General features: G+C 33.8%; 2 protein-coding genes across 3 annotated transcripts in view; one reads left to right on the forward strand and one right to left on the reverse strand.

Annotated features, from left to right (window-relative positions):
• On the forward strand, window positions 1-21869 carry LOC149426114 (mitochondrial 2-oxoglutarate/malate carrier protein-like). Of its 2 annotated transcripts, XM_089637583.1 has the most exons (6): window positions 1-176; window positions 7279-7497; window positions 11505-11784; window positions 13129-13247; window positions 14675-14836; window positions 21020-21869. In XM_089637583.1, exons 1-6 carry the CDS (start codon window positions 106-108, stop codon window positions 21033-21035), a joined length of 867 nt encoding a protein of 288 aa, XP_089493709.1. In that variant the 5' UTR covers window positions 1-105; the 3' UTR covers window positions 21036-21869. The 2 variants fall into 2 exon arrangements, with proteins under 2 accessions (XP_089493709.1, XP_089493671.1); XM_089637545.1 differs by lacking the exon at window positions 21020-21869 and having other exon boundaries at window positions 14675-15448.
• Window positions 19986-23089, reverse strand: part of Slob (Slowpoke binding protein) — a 10909-nt gene continuing 7805 nt past the window's right edge. The window contains exons 9-10 of the mRNA XM_089637658.1: window positions 22025-22164; window positions 19986-21091 (exon numbers count right to left, since the gene is read on the reverse strand). Of these exons, the coding sequence (XP_089493784.1) occupies window positions 21046-21091; window positions 22025-22164 (186 nt within the window). The 3' untranslated portion in view covers window positions 19986-21045. The remainder of the gene's footprint in view (window positions 21092-22024; window positions 22165-23089) is intronic.

A 23089-nucleotide genomic window follows, 5' to 3' on the forward strand; every position in this document is an offset into this window, starting at 1 on the left:
GATAGTTGATTTATGAGCCGTGCGTGCACAAATTTGTTTAATTTTACAAAAAGTCCGTCGGTGACAGTTGTGTCGGTGGTTTACGTGTGCCTCAATTTATAAAATATGACAGCAGCGCCGATTAAAGAAAAACAAATTCCAAATGGGATTAAATTCCTTTTCGGAGGCCTCGCTGGGTATGTTTTTTTAAATTAATATTTATAATTATTTAATCTTCATCTCGAATGAAAAATAATCATCTGTTAATGACAGCTAATAGTGACAATTAACTCGGCTTTGCATTGGAAAATCAAACCTTTTTAAAAAATATGATGTTTTCTTTTAAGTTTTTCCGGTAAACGTTTTTGATTGAAGGTCACGGTTATCTCTTTTTCATTATGAAATCTATTTTTGTAATTACTGGGATTCACGCACGCAACTTCCGTTTTTATACTAGAAAAATTGAATGCACATTTTTAATAAATTTGTGTTTATTTTTTTAAATATCCTATTCTTTGCTTCCCATTTTTTTTCCTTTGATATTATTTTATTTTCCATCCCTACAAACAAAAATAATGCTGGCATTACCAACTTTTTCAAATTTATTTTCAAGTGAAATTATGTGTCGGTGAAATAATATTGCATTAGATTTATGATTTTAAAGTAATTATGTTGTTTTCTGTGTTCTTGTAAGAGTTCTTGTCATATTGCCCTTTTGTAAGGGTTCTGATAAGCATGATTAAAAATATGATTTCTAGAATAGTGTACAGAGTACAGGCTACAAATTATCAGCTATGTTATGTGAAAAGTTCTGGTTCCTTACGTGTTTTATTCCCGGCAGTGACAAGTAGTTGGGTTATCAGAATTTGCAATAGCGTAGCCCAATCTTTCAAAACAGTTATTGTAGGAAACGATACATAAATATCTCTATTAATGCCTCAGTATGAACTGATAACTGTTCAATATCAGATAAGACGGGAAATAAGTGATACAGCTTGAATTAGTTAAGATAGGTTAGTTGTTTAGATTAATTTTGAAAATTCATTTCATATGGCGCTCCTGTCACTTGCAAGCATTGACCTGTACGTTTATAGAGTTAATTATTATCAAACCAGGAAACTTTCTCATTATGGGTTTACGAATTCTAAGGATGTAACCTAATTTTACCAGTACTCTATAAAGTAGGTTAGTTTAGTTAGTTTAAACTCTAATAAAGTAGGTTAGTGTCTTTTTCAGTACTAATTGAAACCTCTAGAGAAAATGAGAGGAAAAATTAACTGAATTTAGATTAAAATTCTCATTAAGTTGTAGAGGATTTACTCGTAATTATGGTTTATCAAGATTCATAAAGAGGGTGTTAGAAATATATCAAAGAATTTATTAAATGCTGGATTGTGTTTTGTTCATTAACATGCATAATACAATATTCACACAACGTAATATTTAGCCTTGCTATATGACTTTGTTGTTATCGTTTACAATTAGCAGAAACTATCTACATATTATATACAGACATTATGGAATATGTACACCTATATTACTAGTTTCGTATCCCAACAGTGCTGTGATTTTATTACTAGTTTTATTGAGCTTACTGTGATTTTAATAGTAGTTTTATTGAACTTAATATTAGTCACAGACATATGAATATATAGACTAGAAATTAAAGGTGAGGGTTAAAATCAACTGTTGAAGAACGAAGGGGGTAAAGCTGACTGTGATTCGTCAATAAACCAATCTGACAGTATATAGGCATCTCGCATTATAATATCACCATTTAGTTCTTAAAAGTAAAATCTGCTTTTGAATGAATAGACATTTTTACATGGGAGCGCAAATTACTCGCCACGTTATGAACAAATTTACGAAGTCCAAATTCGGCAAAAAAAAATTTCTTCTATTTTCAGAGTCGAATATTTTGTTTACGTATTTAGTTAAGACACTTTTATAAGTGTTCATAATTTACTTCCCAGTAACAACGATGCGCACACTTGAGAATCGCTACATTCGACCAATGTTGGCTCGATGTGATAGTATATGTTTCTACAACTGATTCATATTATACGACGTGAATAAGCTTAAAATGATGCTTACATATGGAATGTAATACGACAATTGGGTTTATTCTCTTTTTCACATCTATTTTTACAAGTTTTCATATCACAAGCCACTATTTTGCCGTGTTATTTCATAAAATGCCTCGACCATAGCTCGACGCTAGTTCGAACAAGAATGATGACGTCACATTCTCAAGATTCTCGGGAAGCCATACGCGAGCCCAGCCGGCTCCAATGGAACCGGTATGGGGAGTGGGGAATAATACGCTTTTAATCACTTAGGGCAGGTCTACTAATATTCATATGTCTATGATATTAGTACTTTTATCAAATCACAAGAGTGATATTTAATCAGAGTTACATACCTACAAATATTTATTCATTGTTTTGTGTACAAGTCAGCGTAGCGTAGAGTAGTGTTTTTCTCAATATTTATTAGATTATATATAAAACAAAATAATATATTAAGTTCGACTCTTATATTTCGTTAGAAGTTATTAACCCGCCTTCACCCGAGTCTCAACATTATTTTTTCTTATCGAACATTGAAAAATATGGAACCACAAACAAACTGGAGTCTTTTGTTATTTGTTTTCAGATAAGTAGGTACTTCAAAGCTTCATAGCATTGTATCAAATAAATTTGAGAGTTTTTGCTTCTTCGTACATCAAATGTCTGCTTTATTGTTTAAATATTAAAAAAAATATACGCTTATAATTAAATTTATGCATAAATTCAAATGTCTTGTATTTAATATTTGTCTGTTTTCTTAGTAAAATAAACAAGAAACCAGTTGTTTGCAGAATAGAACTGACAAAAACTGCAGTGATTGGTTTTCTTAAAAATGTGAACCATTCTAAGAAAACTTCACAACAAGTTGCTAATGAAAGATAAATGTTAGCTATAGCAACAGACAGATTCGTGTTGTAACATCTAACACTTCCCACAAAATGGTCAACAATATTGTTCCTTAATTGAAAAGTTTTCTCAACACACTTAACCTCTCAAATGGCCATCAAAAAATTGTTTTGGTAAACATCTATCAATGTTAATAGAACCATAACAACATGTACAGAAACTCACTTGGAGAACTGGTAGGACTACTAAAAGGACACTGCCTCACACCTCAGGAGACACATGCAGCAGTTGGGAGTGGAAAATACTAACAGATGCAGGAAATATGAAGAGGATGAGGAGAATCCAATTCACCTGTGGTGCCAATGTCCCGCTCTGTTGGGAACAAGGCTCAGATACCTGGGAAGACACATTGTAGAATCAGAAGATAAAGCCACATATCCAATGACAACCATGGTGAACTTTATCAAAGGGACCGGGTGTCTGTTAAAGTGATGAGGTCAAATGAGAGATAGCACAATGGGCCTCACAGGAACTATAAGTAAACTGTCTCCGCTCTATAATAAAACTTTTCTATGTTACCATATAGTATGACCCATTTTGTAGCTTTTATAGAAGTTTTTATAATTTCTTTGCGAAATTGTTGGAGTCATACTGTTTGTCAATCGTGAATTATAGACCCTGAGGGAAATTATTTTCCTCGAGGCTTCTGTATATATATTTTCAGACGACTTAGACTGTAGAAAAATAATGTATGTATTATGTAAATTCAAGGTCTCTCATAAAATCTGAAATAACAGAATATTTGCACATAAAATGCATCACACTACTTCAAGTTTACTTTAAATCTTGTTTCCAAGGTTATAGATTGTGGTCATGTGATTTTAATTTTGGTTAAAACGATTATCTCATCAATTTTCAGTTCAAACTACTATTTAACTTCTGGCTTATCTTCAAATGCTATATTTATGGACAAAAGCCTATAAATTAGCATCTTATAAATGATTGATTATTGAATTTGTGATAAAAATATCGCATCTGCGAACGGAGGTTCCAAATATTAATATATTTTATTAGGAACTGAGAGATATAATAATACTTATATGTAATCTTTTAGTAAGGCTTTAAAAAGATTAGTTTCATATTAATTATTGAAATGAAGTACTATTAGGGTACTGTCACATTGCGTAATGTCAAATTGTTTCATTAGCATACCTGTTTCATTACCTTATCTCTGAACAAACACTACACGTTATGTAATAATAAACTATTGTTTACAATTCTCACGGTCAATACTACATATTGCCATGCTGCATTTCCTACTCCTTCTTGAGGTAACGTTTCTACTGCCATACAATATCCAAATATCCGTCAGCATGGCTAAACCAGAGTAAAACAACTTACCCCCTTACTTATAAACGCGGTGTAAATATTATATGACTTATTACCTTGGAGTTTGTTTGGTTAAAACGTTCTTAAACCAGGCTCAAGGCCAGCTTTACCACACCAACATTGAACCTGCGTTTATGAGTCTAATTAGTAAGACCTTTAGTATGTTTCATATATTTTATGATTTGATTCTCTCTCATACAGAATCCCTTAACAACTGGAGCGTTCTGCTATACAATCAATTTCAACCTTACGCGCTCGGAAAATTTAAGTGTTTGGTTTGGAAATCTCCCGCCCATTTGATAATTTATCTAAGATTCATGATAAAATGATTAAAAAATCGTTAAATTTATAAAGCGTGACGTCTGCTTATTATTTACTTTAAAATTGCCATTTATAGTAGCTACTTGGAGCAATATTAAATATTATGACTTCTGTATGTTGTCTATGGCCTAATTGATAAACGGTGTTATAAATTTAAATTCTAACATGAATTTTTTGATGAACACATGATGAATGATTTGTAAGAAAAAATATTTCATGTCAATAACAAATAAGTCAGAAGATTTGCGAGACACCTTTTGTTAGAATGTAAAACTACTAAGTTAGCTTTATGATTAATCGAAGATTCCAACGCGCTTGAGCTTATGAAATAATTCCAATAAATGTTTTAAAATATCTCTTCAAGTTGCCCACGTTTTGGCCAGTGTAAGCTCGCAGGCGTTTGCAAATTGGCCAAATAAGGTCCAGTGGTTAAACAACAGTGTCAGCTTATTTAGGCAAGAAATTACACAAAAATAGTTTTTATTAACATTTTGTGAACAGAATTGATAGAACTGATACAGAAGGCCCTGAGGAAAAAAAAATCCTTCAGGGCATATGTCATCTTTGGGGATTCTATGTGGTAGGTATTTTTAGGGAAAGGAAGGGGAGAAAGTTCTAGGAAGTAAAAGGGTATGAGGGGTGGATAGGAATCTTGGGGGTCAATGTGTTCAGGAGTGACGAATGTATAAATCCATCCCTCCCACTGTGGTGCAAGGCGATGGGCAAGAGAGTCTCTCCCAATCCGACCCGCCACGTAGCAGGTGGGCAAACGCATCCGCCGGCAAGACCTAGACAAACCTCACCCCATGAACCCTTGCACCCCTGCTAAGTCACCAAACATAGCAAACCACTTGGGGTAACCTATAGCAGGGGTCTTGGTTATCCAATAAATGGTTCTCGGGATGGCGGTACCCATACCCGCCTTCCAAATTGAATAATCTCATAAGGAACCGCTGGTCCCCAAGCTGAATTTCTCACAGTATTTTTGTATATTTGTACCCCGTATTTTAACCGGTCGGTGACCGAGTTGACATCGCGCTTGGGTCCCACTCAGGCGTAGTGTGTTCAATTCCTCGGCTAGCTAAGTCCTCCATCACAACACAAGCAACATTTTCAGCTTACTGTGGTGGTAGTAGGAGATTTAAAAATATTGTCAGGTTATTCGTAACCCAGGAATGTTTGTCTTTCTTTTAAAAAAAAATTTAAAAAATACGTACGATAAATTAACTTGCATCCGTTAGAGTTCGCTAATATGCTCGATAATTAATATCTAAAATTGCTTCATTTTATTGATAAGTTAATATTTCTTGCTGTTCAATACTTCCACTTTGAACTTCCGCTTATCACAACAATAATCAGAAATGGTAATTATTGTTGTTCTTTTTCAAACTCTTACTTATTGAGTTTTTTTTTCATGTAAATGTTATATTTTTAAATACATTTATTTGAATTTCACTTTTGTTTTCGTGGATGAATGAATGCAAATCTTGGAATTGGAAATTAAGATAATTATCGACATCCGGTCGAGCTGAAACTCGGCAGAAAGACTTGTTTTCAACATTCTATCAACTTTTGGTGGCAATCACAAATGCACACACAGACTTATACGCATTTCTCTGAAGTAGGATGACATAATATCTAATAATAATAATTGGATAACTTGTATAGCGCCGTTTTTGTGAAAAGTCACCTCAAGGGCGCTATAAAATAATATTATCCAATTTCAATTTCCAATTTAAATTTACAGCAGTCAATATATGAAATAAATATCGGTCCTATCTAATTTGGATTTGGCTCGGGTGTTAGCGGTGTTTACTTATTTCAGTCTGTCCCTGGGGAGGAAGGTTCAATCCTCAGTTAAACCAAAAAAAAAAGTTTCAATAGACATTTTAAAAGTTCACAGCAGTTAAGAGATAGTCCCTGGGGAGGAAAGTTCAATCCTAAGTCAAACCAAAAAAACCAAAAAAATAAATCCTAAATTGTGTACTAGCTGGCCCAAGAGATGGCGCAACTAGGTTGAAAATCGAAAATAAATGTGTTATAGTTAAAAAAAAACCTTGTTTTTACGGGTTGGTTTTTTTTAATACTTGAAGACAGCAATTACTATTACAATCACCACAACAGTTGTTGAAATTTTTTATAAGAAGGAATGAAATTCAAGTCTTCACATAAATAATTTTGACGAAATTCTCAATTCTCTGAACAGACAGATCGGTTAAAACTGTTATACATAATTATGTATGTTACAGTATGAGTAATATTGGATGACAGGAAGAAAGCCAATTCATTTAAGTAAAAGATGAAATAACCATCACAAATATCTGAATTCACCATTTAAAAGAGCTATTACAAGTATAGAGTTCCCACGAAACGTCACATTAAAACATGTTCCAATCTTCGGTCGGGAGGCGGTTATTTTAATGAAATAAAAATGTCCTTTCCCTAGGAAAGTAGTAATAAAGTTGTTATTGCAGTTGCACAATACACAGCACATGTCTTACGACAACCACAGTTATTGCAGATGCCCAATACACAACACACGTCTTACGACAACCACAGTCAATGATCTGTGGAGTGTGGAACCACTTTTCAACACACGCTCAGTGTCTCATATAATTATATTCATCTATTATTAACTTGTATATGTAACAAACTAAATGTTATAAATGTGCAGCATGGGGGCCACGGTGTTTGTGCAGCCCCTGGACCTGATAAAGACGCGCATGCAGCTCAGCGGGCGCAACCGCAGCAGCTTCATGGTGGGGGCGGAGATCTTCCGTAACGAGGGTATCTCCGGCATCTACACGGGCCTGTCTGCCGGCCTGCTGCGCCAGGCCACGTACACCACCACCCGCCTCGGTATATACACCTGGCTCTTCGATCTGGCCAAAGGGTAACTACATCATACATTTATAAATCAATAATACAGCAATATAAATATCTGTTTCAAACTTCATCACATAGTATGATGGCCTTCAAATAGCCGCACAATTCGTCTTTGGACGGTCCCCGTCAGCTTTTGATCAAAATGTGATTATCTGTCAAGCATAACGGTCATGATCACAATTGTATCAAAAACTGAAACGGGATGTGTATCGGCATTTAACAGGGATGTCAAAAATTCAAAATGGTGCTACATAATCGTGAATTTTATGGTTGTCAAATAATGTGATGGAATTTGAAACTCCTTAACTTCAATATCTTGAGAATGATGTAACAAGTGAATATTCTAAGAGTTAATAATATCCAACATGTTGTCAGTGTTCAAAATATCTCACTCCCCTAATTTTATTTTGTGTAAACTTGATCTGTCCCGCTATTATATTCCATTGCAAGTAAGTATGTCGAAATCCATAAAATTAAAAATCTCTTAACCGTTCGAGCGATGGATATTCCGGGTGTTCGGTTTTAATTTTTCTAATCGCCTGCCTAAATTTGGGTAACCGTCGCTCGTGTGGTTAAAATAAATGTTACAAAATAAAATTAATCACTGAGTAATTTAATTTTTTTTAGTAAGCTTCATATGTTAAATATGCTCAGCAAATTTGCTTGTGTAAATTTCCTTGTCTAATAATAATGACTTCTGTCAGATACCATACAAAATCGGGGTGGTAACAATTATACTTCATTATTTTGAATGATAAACTAATAATAATAAGACGAGGTTTTTATGCACAGCACAAAGATTAACAAATTATTATTCAGTTCCCGTTGGCGGCATTTATTATTTCACGCGATATTTTTTTAATTTGTATGGGTGTTTCAGGCTAATAATTATTAATTATATTGCACTCCTTGTCGTAATGAGGGTTCATTGTATTAGAGAATTTTGCTTCTGTAGATTTAACTAATGCATCTTAAATAGCTATGTATGCTCTAACGCCAACTGTACTGTTATCTCTGGCATGTATGATAACTGTGTTTACATAATTACGTATATTATTGCTAAATGTTAGGATTCCTGACATAAGAATTATATTTTATCTTCGTTAAGTGATTTGATGCATTGGCCGATTATACCCGTACTTAACCCCGTATTTAAGTTGATTTATATTCCTCTCCATAATCTTTGTATTATAACATTGCCTTATCTGTTATGCACTCGTTGGAAATACTACCTGCTGCTGCTTGCAGTTTTATTACTGCATTAAGAGTGGGTTATAGGGCATAATGGTGATTTGCTGGAAAACAGCTCCCTAAAACGGCTTAATACTACCTTTCGTATGTCATTCTCAGACTTCATATTTTTTTATACCAATTAATGGACTATTATTTTTCAGTCTGCCTATTTTTTTTTGTAGTTGTTGTAGGCATTCGACTATAAAAAATAAAAACATTGATACACCATACAACCCACTTTTAAAACTTCGATCCATGATTATCGCATTAAAAACGCTTTTACACAATATTTTTAATTTAAAATATGTATATAATACACACATCTGTAGAAGTACGGCCTCTTATTATCGTTATGATATCTGTGGATATTAACAATTAAATAAATACTTCATCTTGCACCAAATTTTCAAGACATTTCACAGTATTTTACTTATTACGGGTGAGAAGCCCCCGTGAACGGTACTGAAGCTATCGCTCCCTGTTTCACGGCGTATATATTTCGAAAATGCCATCAAAATGTTTCATTAATGGGTCTAAAAGTAGAATACCGACTCACTTGAAGCATTGCAATAATCTAATGAAGCTACAAAAACAGTAATTACTCACAAATTCTCTTTTTTCATGTAAATTTGACGTATTGTATTTTTTCAAGTGTCATATTTTAAAACTCAACATTTAATATGCGTTCCTTTTCCTAACGGTTAGCACTAACGTCATGTTGTTTACTGGCGGCATCTTTATGCAAGTGTGTGTGAGAGAATTCATTGTCTTTACGCGCTCTGACCAAGTGGGAGAGTGAACGTTTTATCATAGGGCACGTTTGGTAATTGAACCAAAAATTACCAATATTATTTTTCTCTTTGTAGATCAATATTATGATTTATCCATGGCAGCCGGAAAAAATACTCCAAACAAGGTATGCTTCAAGTAACGAATAAATGAAAAAAGATTATTGTTTAGTTGTACTAAATAACACAGAATAATTTAACAAATATATAAATAAAAAAATAAAATTTCTTTCATTTCTCGAGGTCAATTTATTAATGATGGTATTAATATGTATAGATATTCTATCAAATATAAAATTAAGAAATTTACCAAATAAATCCACCTTCGATTTTCTCGAAAACGAAAGCTCAAATAAAAAAAGTCATAACCCAAAATTGACAATAAATGAATAACTGCTTTGATAATTTTATAGAGAAACTGACCAGGACGCGATTTTCGTAAATTTACTCAACATGTGAGAACTTTGGGCGGTTGGTTCGATTCAAGACCTCTGTGCGTTACCTCAGAATGATTACAACCCAAGGGCTTATAACTTGTAAACATAAAGAAATATAAACCTTAATGTTGCAGGTTTCAAAACTATCCGTTTTTAGCTTATGACCTATAAAGGGTTTTACCGTTTATACAACGAGTTTCCGAACACCGTGTAAAACAAACTATATGTATCGGAAATGTTCCTCAACACTAATGACAACAGCAAGTGAATGATGAAACATTTATAAAAAATGTCAAATTAAATGCTTTACCAAAATAGTAGGTTCTGCAAATAAGTCATACTTTTTTACTAAGTTGTTTGTTTTACTTAATATTTCACATTCATATTATACGTTCATTGCTTTGCGACAAACGCACGTGTGACGTTATATTTTAACAAGTTCATTAATGTACAACTACCGCCCTCTAGTGACATAAAAATGAAGACATTTTGACAGTTTGCGAAATTTCGCTATCATATAACAAGCGCTTAAACTTTGGTTTTCCAATTTGATTTCCACGATAAAACAATAGAACAATATGAATAAGTAGTAAATACTGCTTTTCCTATCGCCAAATATACTTACACCAAATATAATTGAAGGTCTTTGAGGCACAGCCGCAAAATCCTTGGCTCTCCTGTTTCACTGCTGACATTGTTGAATAATGTACAAAACCATTTGAAATGCAAAATGGAAATGGGTCAAAACTTTTCCATTTGAAAATGCAAAATGGTTTTTAGAAAAGCATTTCAAATGCAAAATACCTATTTCCAAAATGCATTGAAAATGCAAAATGGTTTCTCAGGTCTAACAATTAAAATAATTATAGAATTTTTAAACAATTTTGTGATTTAATAATGGACATCAATGTAGAACAAACATATTACATGATGATAAATCCAAAAACACCACGACTACAGATTATGAAACCACAAAAAATTTGCGCGGGACTAATGTTGCCAACGTAAAAACATAGAAACTGCTATTTAATTTAATATTACAGCGTCATGGCCCCATGTTCAGTATTTGAATCAGTATTTTTTGTAATGGAATCACTCAATTGCCAGGGCTCCTACCAGGGAGCAACTTGACAAATGTAAATTATCTCTCATAGCGAGGTTGAGGACCGACTGATATTTGGGGCTTATGAAAAAAAGATGAGTGGAGATAGTAGGAAGAATGTTGCAAAAAAGCATTTAAAATGGAAAATGCATTGAGAAAAGCTTTTAAAATGCAAAATGCAAAATGGTTTTTAGAAAAGCATTTAAAATGGAAAATACCCATTTTGCATTTCCATTTGAAATGGATTTATTTGAAATAAAGCACATCTCTGATTCCAATGCCCTTCAAATTTCTGAATGACACTGATCATTCAATTGTTTCGAAGTTAGAAACACCTGTGATTTATTGCATTTTATTAAATAATACTTATTGGTATTTAAGTTGCAAAATTTCATTAACCTAAAAATATTAGTGATATTTTTTTAATAAATTAAACATGGTCGTGATATTGCAGCCAAGACGGCACCGCCCCCGGGCTGACCATGAAGATGCTGCTGGGTGTGTGCGCTGGGGCCGTGGGTGCCTTCGTGGGTACGCCGGCTGAGGTGACGCTGATCCGCATGACTGCCGACGGGCGCCTCCCCGTAGACAAGCGGCGCAACTACAAGAATGTGGCGGACGCGCTGGTGCGCATCGTACGCGAGGAGGGCGTGCTGTCACTGTGGAGGGGCGCCACGCCCACCATAGGACGCGCCATGGTGGTCAATGCGGCGCAGCTCTCTTCATACTCTCAGGTCACTTACATTACTTCATTTTAATTGACCGAGTGTAGCAAAGTTCTGTTTCTTAACCATTTTCCATTTCATCTGTATGTAAATTTGTTTAACCTGTCGTGCACCGCAGTAGCTGATAGACACAATCAAAAATTAATTTCTCTGAATAATCATAAGTAGCTATTCTGGGAAAAATACTTATGTTAGATTGTCTACTGTTTTTATTTAAAAAATATATGACACACTATGTATTTGTTAAGATCGTGCAATTTACAAAAACATAATTTTGCAAAAAAAAAGTATTATTAAGAAAATAGAATCTGTTTCAGTGTACCATTTCTTTTTTCAAATGTGAAATCGTTGTTTATTAATTAAGTTGGTAGGTATTTTGTTACCTACTTACAAATCTTATGATTTCGGAAGAAATTTTGGTTTTGATTTAAAATAAGGGATAAACTTTTTTGAATGCGAGGTCTACTGTTCACAGAAGTACTAGTTTTTTGCACAGACAAAACCTGAGAAAATAAAGTTTGAATCAAATTATAGCAAGAGATTCAGGAAATATAGTAATGTTCTGGGGGCTATCGCCAAATTTGTCAGGAATCTTGCCACTACGGTGGATGTTATATAGTCGACACATTCGCGCAAGAGGTTGAGAGAATGTTAAATATGTTAGAAATCTTGGCACTACGGTGGATGTTATATAGTGGACACATTCGCACGAGGTTGACATAAAGTTCTGGGGGCTATCGTTAAATATGTTAGGAATCTTGTCGCTACGATGGATGTTATATAGTCGACACATTCGCACAAGAGGTTGAGAGAATGTTAAGTTGTTCTTTGTACTAGACTTTAGTAGACGATGATTGATATTGATTTCGATTGTGGTCGAAGGGAAGATGTTATGCTAGAGTCATCAACTATTATGAGGTCTTGGTTATCTCTAGGAAGCACCTCTGCTTACGCAGGTCTCCTTCGGTCTCCCTCAAGGTCTTAGGACCAAGGATACAGTATTGAACTCCGCAAATTCCAGCCGCTAGAGTTTAGATCTCTTGACATTCCTTCGTTCGACAAGCTTATTGTGAAGAAGCCTTTTTGGTTTTCGGTTGTCTTCCACCTTTGCTACATGTGCTCAGCACAGCCGTGCCTTTTTTGTATGGCTCTTAAGATTCTTCTTATGATCTTCCTCTCAAATATATCCTCAAATGTTTACTTTTAGTTTATAATTTATTTTTATATCAATAATATGTAATTTACTTGAAACGTTGAAAGCCTGTTTCAATTATTTTGAGAGAAGCTTTCTTATGTAATGAATAAATTGTTGAAATGTAGATCAGTATTGCTAATAGTGTGTATGTTGTTTAGGCACGTGAAATGTTGAACGTTTACATTGCCGACGGCATCCCGCTTCACTTCACCGCCTCCATGGTGTCCGGCCTCATCACAACCGTAGCGTCCATGCCTGTGGACATCATCAAAACCAAGTAAGACCTTCGTTAATTGAGGAGACATAAGATAATTCATTCTTCCATTAATTCTTCATGCAACAGTAACCTTCCATTAATGCTGCCTGTAGGACAGTGATAACCTTGCTAAACGAACTTTCACCAGAATTTAAAAGTTTATCTCATACTTATATTAAATGTAACATATAAAAAAGTTTATCTCATCCATTATACTGATACCCGATATCTAAACAGCTAACCATCACGCCGTTTCACCGCTGGGCAATGGGGTAGGCAGAGAGGATGGACCATCTAACAACTCGGTCTTAGCACACACACTGCTTGCATTACCTACATTATTATATTACAGCCATTTTTCTTAAGTGTTGCGAAAATAATTAACCATATCGTGGGAACATATTTTTGAATTTTTGAAAATCCTTAATTGACTAATGATTTAATCAATTATATAGATTCTTGATTATTTACAAATCCCATTTCTTCTAATGACTTGGGTACATATTTGTTTCTAAGCTTCTACAATTTACTGAATAATAATTAATGATCTTTTAATATCGTCTAATGACACTCATTAAGGTAGAAACATACTGGGTCGACGTACGCTACGTAAGTAACGCATTAAGATATCTGGACAAATTACAATCATATATTTTCTATGGAAATAGATGCTTTAGAAACACACTTGTCACACGCAACACAAACTCACGTTTCCATCGCTGCACCGATATGGGCTATCCAGATCGGCGTTGGACGTGTAAAGATGGAGGGGGTGGCATCACGCTCTCAGCGAGTTGATTTCACATCTGTGAGTGATAATATCTATGCGTCTACTGTTATTTTCGGTATATCTATGGTTGTTTGTTTTGACAGTTGGCTTGATAGAATAATGAATCGCAAGACATAACAAAGCTACGAATTGTGTCGATTGACAAGTGAAACACATAAACATACTTAAGAACCAGAGACCACTTGTCACGTGGTCACACGCGTTGCGTGCATAGAACCAGTGTGCATGTTGACCTGGAAACATCATAATGTGTGTTTCTACCTTTATTATGTGTGTCATTAATATCACATTTAGACTTTTTCTCGCGGTGCCATCTTTTGTTATCAGAATCTACTTTTAAGATGTGGTAAACATGTAAATACAGCTTTTCGGTTATTTTATAATGTCTGTTTCAATATTTGTATCTAATAAATAGAGGTGAATCAGCATTTACCCGAATGATTTTAACCTGGTGTTCCTGAGCATATTTGGAGTTAAAAATGTAGACTTCATTTTGCTGTCTGTTTTTGATTTTTCCATAATACGTCACTACAGGGTGCACAGCCTAGTTACCGCATTTGACCGGGATTGTTCCGGTTTAAAGGTTCACACCTGATTTAATACAAAAAGTGTATTATGTATTATTATAAAATGTAATATTTGGTGATATGTGTTCCAGGATTCAGAATGCGGATGGCTCCATGAGCATGCGTGGGGTGGTGATGGACATCCTGAGAAAGCAGGGTGTGTTCTCGCTGTGGAAGGGCTTCCTGCCGTACTACGCGCGCCTCGGCCCTCACACCACCATTACCTTCATCTTCCTAGAGCAGATGAATGCCTGGTACAAACGACTCAATTAATACCCAAACTGCACTCGCTATTTCTCCATCAACACACATCGCCGCGCTACACTCAAAGCTATTCAAAGCCTAACACTGAGACATTTCTAAATGATCGATAAGTGCGTAGTTCGGTTAACCAAAAATAATAGCGCTTCGAAGACGCACGAATCTTCTGTAAGCTAGTATTAAGTACGAAAACAATTTTAGACAATTTTACAAACTTGTATAAAAACTATTTTTGAGATTTATTTATTGTAAATTATTAATGTAGACTTAAATTGTGCCTGAAGAATTTTACCTTCAATGTTTATTTGAATATCTGAAATGAATTAGGGTCTAACCAGACATTTTCCTAGAAACGTACTATTAAAATTGGGGTAACTTAAGTATTTCTTGGTTCTTGTCAAGTTCACGTTTACCATGATTGTGGCCTTTGAATAATTATGGTTTTTGCATTGTCTTTGGATAATATAATGTTGGTTGTTTGTTGTAAGTGTGGACAAGCAGGCAGGCTGCCGTATATATCATGCATGTTGTGTTATTTAAATTTATACGGTTTCGGTTCTTAAATCATTACATATAATGTTGCCTGCTCAGCCATTGTACATCGTCCCATTTTAAGATGTGGTTTGGACTTGGTGGACCTGAAACTAATATGTACCATATTTTTAAATCTGCCATTGCATTGGAGGAGCTAAAGCATATGTAATTATTTTAATTTAAAGCTTTTCAATACATGTCTCTGCTTTTATATGTTATTTTGGAAAACTTAAGTCCTACTATTTCTTTGACCGACTATACTCAAACATAATATTGTTATCATGACAAAAAATTAATTCATTTAAGTATGTACATATTTATTTGTATACATATTCATGGTATTTTGAAACCTATTTTAGCTGGTGATTAAATTGGAGTCCATATAATATTATTTAATGTGGACATTCTTTGCCAGTGGAATTATTTAAGCAAATATTTTTTTTATACACATATCCATCTACTATATAATAATAGACATATTGTAGTGTGAACTATTCCGGTTACAAACATTTATCTTAATGTCATTCACCAATATATTCATTGGTACTCTAGGAAATGCATTCTCTTATGCTTGGTGTATCCTGCTTACTCCCACCAGTTCTTATACATTTGAGAGATATGTTATTAAAAAAAAAACACCTTGCTAATTTGAAAAATTGTTCCTTCAAATATTAATACGGAAACAAATGTAAATTGCTTAAGTTTTATAAAAATATATTCATTAAAATCAGCTAAAATACCAAAATTTGGGTAGCTATCGCTCAAGGACATTGGCGGTGCTAACCAAATTTGGATAACGATCGCTTAAGGACATTGGTGGTGCTAACAAAATTTAGGTAGCTATCGCTCAAGGACATTGGCGGTGCTAACCAAATTTGGGCAGCTACCACTTGTGTGGCTAAGGCTAAAAAACGCAGTGTTATTTACATATCAGACTTTGAACTATGGTCATAAGCAGTATACAATTTGTTTTGACAATGTCGCAGCTAGTATATTACAGTAGAACCCCGTTAATTCGAACCCCGATAATTCGAAAAAACGCGTAATTCGAAATTTTCGCAAAAAAAATTTCCGCTGAAAAATTTTTTCATACAAAATTTTTTTAATTCGAAATTCGTTAATTCGTAATTCGAAATTTATTTTTCTCCGCGCACGAAAATTTGTTCGTGTAATTCGAAAAAATTTGATTTTTGCGAAAATAAATCGTAATATTTCGTAAATCTGAATCTAAAAGTCAGCCGTGGCGGTAAAACGCCGAAAAATGTATTTTTACGTGGTTATACATCGTCCTAATTAGTATTATTATTTTGTAAATCTGAATCGATTTACACTGCAATGTCATATTTTTTCAAATTTATTTCGAATATCCGAGTTTAAAGGGCCGAGAAAATACATTTTACGCGGATATATGTCGTAGTTTTACGAGTTTACGCCAAATATCTGAATTTAAAGGGTCGGCCGCGACGAAACTCGGCCGCGTAATTTCGATTTACGCGTAAATATATCGTATTTCATCACCGCGACGGAAATCGGGCGCGAAATTTCAATTTACGCGGAAATATATCGTATTTTTACTAACTTTACTTCGAATATCCGAGTTGAAAAAATACGGCGCGACGGAAATCGGCCGAAAAATTTCGATCCATGTCGAAATATGACATATTTTTACGAATTTACTTCAAATATCTGAACTTAAAAGGCCGGCCGCGACGAAAAACTGCCGACAAAATTCGATTTACGCGGAAATATATCATATTTTTACGAATTTATTTCGAATATCTGAATTTGAAGAGCTGGCCGCGACGGAATACGGCCGCGAATTCTCGTTTTACGCGGAAATATATCGTATTTTTACGAATTCAAATTCAGATATTTGAAATAAAGAGCCGGCCGCGACAGAAAATTACCGCGAAATCTCGATTTACGCGGAAATATATCGTATTTTTACGAATATCTCAATTTAAAGGGTAGGCCGCGACCGAAATCGGCAGCGAAATCTCGATTTACGCGTAAATATATAGCATTTTTGTGAATTTATTTCGAATATCTGAATTTGAAGAGCCGGCCGCGACGGAATACGGCCGCGAATCCTCGTTTTACGCGGAAATATGTCGTATTTTTACGAATTCAAATTCAGATATTTGAAATAAAGGGCCGGCCGCGACGGAAAATTACCGCGAAATCTCGATTTACGTGGAAATATATCGTATTTTTACGAATATCTCAATTTAAAGGGTAGGCCGCGACCGAAATCAGCAGCAAAATCTCGATTTACGCGTAAATATATAGCATTTTTACGAATTTATTGCGAATATCTGAATTTAAAGGGCCGCCCGCTACGGTAATCGACCGCGAAAATAAATAAATAATTGGTATTAATACGAATTTACAACTAAAATACCACCCGGATTTGAAGAGGCGGCCGAGAAAATCGATTTTCGGCGTATTTTTTTGTTTTTTTTTTCATAAAATTTCGAATTACGTGGGAATTCGTTAATTCGAAATTTGATTTTTGATGTCCGCTGGATTTCGAATTAACGAGGTTCTACTGTATATTGTTTTGCTGAAAAGCGAAAACTCTCCATGTTAATGTTTCTTGTTAAAAGAAAACAAATGTATGAAATCACATAGCATTTTGTCGGGACCAGATAATTTTTCATGTGGTTTTCCTCTCTCTTTTTTTTCATAAAAATATAATACTGGCTAATATGTGTTGAAAGTCATATCTACGTTTAACTAATTCAATTAATTTAGTAATCAAAATAGTGTTTCAAGTGCATTATTTAATGAATTAGCACAAATCTAAACTTTTGAATAGCAGATCGTTGAAAGGGTTATTTCGATTAAACCCATCACTAGTACTAACTTTGCCTGTACTATTACATAAGCCGATTCTACCCTTATTGGTGAAGTATTTTACCTTGCTGTGCCTTCCTAACTATAGTTTCTTCTCTCCGTCAGCCTTTTGGCTTCCGACTTTGAACACGGCCTTTCTCAAATGTCTCCATTTTCTCTCTCAGTGTATTATAACCAGAAATTCAAATGAAATTATATCAACAGTGTTTCTGTATTATTTACAAGACTTTTACAAGTTTATCATAATCAGGAAAAATCTCATAGAACTTAAGAATGTAACGACAAGTTTTAATTAGTCAAATGAATCTTACGAAGTAAATTTTACTTCAATAGGGTATTTTCACTGTTTTTTTTTATTCTCGAAAAAAATTACCATAATGAAGGTATTTTTGTTTTAATTTTATGTTATGTTGACGAATATATTTTCTGTAATGATTTAAAATGTGCCAATATTGATTTGTCGCCAAACCAACATGTACGTTTATATTTGTGAATTTTGCGGCGTTGATGTCACACCGGACTATGTTGGTGACAGCCGTCTTATCAGACATTGGTGTCATGACGTAGCAAGTTGGAACCATTTCGAAATTTTCAGTTTTAGATGAAAATTTTGAAATTACATATTTTTGGTACAATAATCGTAATCAGAAAAATTTACTTTAAATCTTCCACACTATTTTAACGGTATTAAATAGTATGTGAAAATAACCCGTTATATATAATATTTATAATGCTTCATAATATGTTATGTCAAATAATTATTTTTGTATTTATTTTATTTTACAAAGAGGCTAGTGTATATATATATTTTTAATATTGTACTGTTTTATTTATTTATTTTCGTAGTGACTAAGGTTACAACTATTCCTCAGGTGTCTTTATGGATGTTGGGAGGTGTCCCCATGTGTCCGTGTGTATGTTAACTAATTTATGTAATTGTGAAGAAAATGAAAGTCAGATAAATTACTAGTTATTATTACATTAAGATCATCAATTTTTACACAAATAATATATAATAATACAGGTTGACTCACACTTGTCGCAAACTATTGTAGGACATTACACAGGAGACAAACAAAGAAGTTTACTTGGACATAAAACTTTTAAACCCAGTTTTTTGGCAAAAATTCAGGTGTGACAAAGTTATCAAATGGCCATTCAAGACCGTTTTATTTTTTCGACAGTTAAAAGGTTCCCGTTAAATACCAAGTCTAAGTTCGTTTCAGCTTTTGAACAGATTGTGATCAGTAGAAGGGGACAACCGTCAGGTTGTTAAGACTATCAGCTTATTACAATTTGATAGAAAGCTGAAAGGCACCTTGAATCTACGTTTAACAGGGACCTTTCCCAGCGAATGGCGCTGATTGGGCATTTGATGACAATGTTACATTTGAATTTCTGCAAAACAACAACAGGGCCATTATTATGTGCTTGGTTATTAAATATCAAATTAACCTGTTGCAGGCCGGAGCATAAAACAGAAAAATATTTTTTCAGCCAAATGATATTGGGTTTTGAGAAGAAAATTTTTGGTTGGTTAGAGTCTCCGTTGTCTGTCAATATTTGAATCAAGTTTAAGTCTTCCCATATAGACGGGCGCAACTTAATAATATTGACTGTTCGTCCATTTTTTGGTTTATGTATTGGTATCACCGATCTGTGCTTAAATATTTAGATCTGAATTAGGTAAATGTATATCACAGGGAAGTACGTATTTGTAAGAGGAAAGCTGCTAGGATGCTATGTGAAGTCCTAATGCCTTGACGTGTGAACTTATTAGAGATTAGGGAGACTTGAACTAGTCAGACAATGGGACACCTGGGTTTTAAAACATGTATTGATCTTTCCTTTCAGATATTTTCGCTTTTAAAATGTTCCTTGAATTATTATTGTTTCGTTTGTTTGGCCAAAAATAAATATTTAATTACCTACATTGAAGCGTTTTCGTGTTCAAGTTCCCAAGCCAACTCTACTCACAAAACTACCAGATAAAAACTCGCTGATGTCGTTTTCTGTTCCCCATAAAATCAACAGTTCTTTTTGAAAATAACGGAGGGCGCCATTTCCGTTTACAACAATCCTAAATTGTACAGTCAGATAATAATAAAGAAAATAAACAGGTAGTAAACAAAGGTTTAAAAAAAACTAGACATTAGTTATAAGGATATAAGATATATTTAATTTCAATCATTATTTTGTAGATCAATAATAAGACATTTTTGTTAAATGAGTTTGCCATGAATTTTATATAAACAAATCGTCATAATTTATCACATCGTGCTTATACAAGTTAAGTTAGTAAGATCGTAAACCAATTGATCAAAATAAAATACAAAGAAATAATAGTTTTTCTTGTAACATTACGTGAATACTTTGCTTTATTCATACGTGTGTCAGTTTATTTATTATGTGCACTTTAGTGGTATTCATCATGACACAAATTTGTTTTGCCAACATTAATTGTATTTGAACTTATAGTGGCAAAAAATATATTTAAATGAGCCCAAACTTGTATTTAATAAATATCTGATCAAAATAAAATTAGGTAATTTCTTGTAAATTTTCTTTTTTTGTATTTTAATACACAATGAAATCTTTTTGTAATGCAATACAGAAAATAATTTAAGAAATTATTTATGAAGATCAGAAGTAAAGATACAATTTTTTTCCCGTTTTGACAGATTTACAAGATGTCGCCCAAATTGACAATCCAACATAAATTTGATTTACTGTTGTAAAATCTAATATTTGAACATGAATTAATTCTAATATTCTTTCTTTTAAAGGTATAAAACAAAATAACGCGCTTTGTTCAGGAATACCAACATCCGTCAAAGTCGTCAGTTGTGTGATGTCGCCTGCAAAAAAACATTTTTATAAACTAAATCCTCGGAGAGAAAGGACAGACAAAAGACAAAGACAAATTGACTGAAATAACCACAAACATTTGATATATATAATATTCATTCTATTCCATAACAAAACTCATAAAAAAGATGCGCCATCATTATTGTACCATAAATTTTATTAATCATCTTTTATTTTCTGTTCATAATGGCTCGTTCCCACCTGATCTATTCCATAAGAATCTATATTCAATTTATAGAACAAAAGTTGAAGATGATTCAACTTTGGGTTTCTATTCCATATAAAAGCCTGTTCTCACTGATCTATTTCATGGATTCTATGAAATAGATCATAGAATAGATCAGGTGGATCTCGGCTTAACATAATTTTAAGTTTTATGATAGTACTTACTAACATTGTAAATAATAAAGTATTTATACATAGATTAAAACTGACAAAAATATACAAATGTTTAATTGAAACCATTAATAATGCAATATGTATAAAGATGATGATTTTCAGAGCAAAAAGGGTAAATAATGCTTTTAAACAAACACGTATTCCAGCCACCGAGAAATTGACTGCAACCAAATCAGGAACTGTAATATTCTAATATCACGTTAAAATTTCTAATTCTCTATACCACTGTCGCTAATCTGCCGGTGGGGTACCGCTACAAAATTGTTAGGTTTAGATTGATGTGTTTCAAACTCCATCATAATTTAGTCAAAAACTAAAACAAACCGAGAATCAGCATTTAGCGGGAACCGTTCAAATGGCAAAACTTCAAAATGGTGCTGATTGTTGATTTGATATAGTTTGAAACACCCTAGGTTGACTATTTGAGGGTATCAAGATATAATTACATTTGATAAATGAGGTCTTCTTGAACAATAGATGTCTAAATGAGAGTGGAGGTGATAGGTGGATGGGTTGTTTAGAACCTGCGAGCGATGGGCGTAGAGACGGGGGAGCATCCGGCAGAGCGGGGCATAGCTGATCCTCTGCCCTGTCTGGCTGACACACTCCGACACACCTGGCTCAGGAGACTGGCGCAGGAGTTGCTCAGTCGCTGGTTGAAATTCTGGAATAGTTACCCAATTCATTATTACTATAAACAGTTGTAAAGCGCCCAAGAGATGATTTTATCACTAAAAGATCCCTAGCGTGAAAAATCACGGGACATTATAACTATGGGTTTTGTGAAGCTGAAATTATTTATAAGATATTTGCCTCTGTATTTCCTGTATTCCTTTCAAATACAAATACTCATTTCAAATATAGAAATATCAATTAAAATAAAATAATTTTCTGATCATATGTAAAGTACCTACTTAATAAATTATTGCTTGTCTGAATTATTTTCCACAAATTAACAGTTCCAACTTTGAAAATTTCAAATTTGAGCTCAAAGAATGTGAATAATTTCATGGAAGAATATTTCACTTCACGCACCGACAACCGAAATTAGTATTTTTGATTTTTTCTGAGATTACCTCTGTATGTACTACAACGAGTGAAAACCTATCATTAGATATTATTTGTATTTTTTATCAGTTGATTACTTGAGAATGTAAAAAATCTGTTGGTTTTCCTGAATAAACAAAATAAAAAAATAAAATAAAATAAACGAAAGCATTCGGCTGGTGTCAAATGAGTTGTCGACAGATAGGGTCTGACCAATGACTGCCAGTATTATTTTTAACTTAGCTTGATGAGGGAATAGGAGGTAAATATAATATCCTGAACGATCAACAAGTGTAATACATAATATTAACACACTTCCGCTGGTCCTACTTGAATGACTGTAAACATATAGCTGTCCAATAATTCTATATAAATATTGAATACTTATCTTTTTGGTGCGAGTCCCAACTATAAATATGGATATAAACAATGTGATACAAGTCACCCGTTTTCTTATCTTGTCTCTTATTTGGAAGAATATTTCATCAAAAGAAAACTACATTAAACCTGTATAACAGGTAATAAATCCTCGCACTCACGCT

Source organism: Hesperophylax consimilis, chromosome 1, assembly GCF_061612785.1.
Source record: "Hesperophylax consimilis isolate HC1 chromosome 1, BYU_Hcon_1.0, whole genome shotgun sequence".
Taxonomy (NCBI): Eukaryota; Metazoa; Arthropoda; class Insecta; order Trichoptera; family Limnephilidae; genus Hesperophylax; species Hesperophylax consimilis.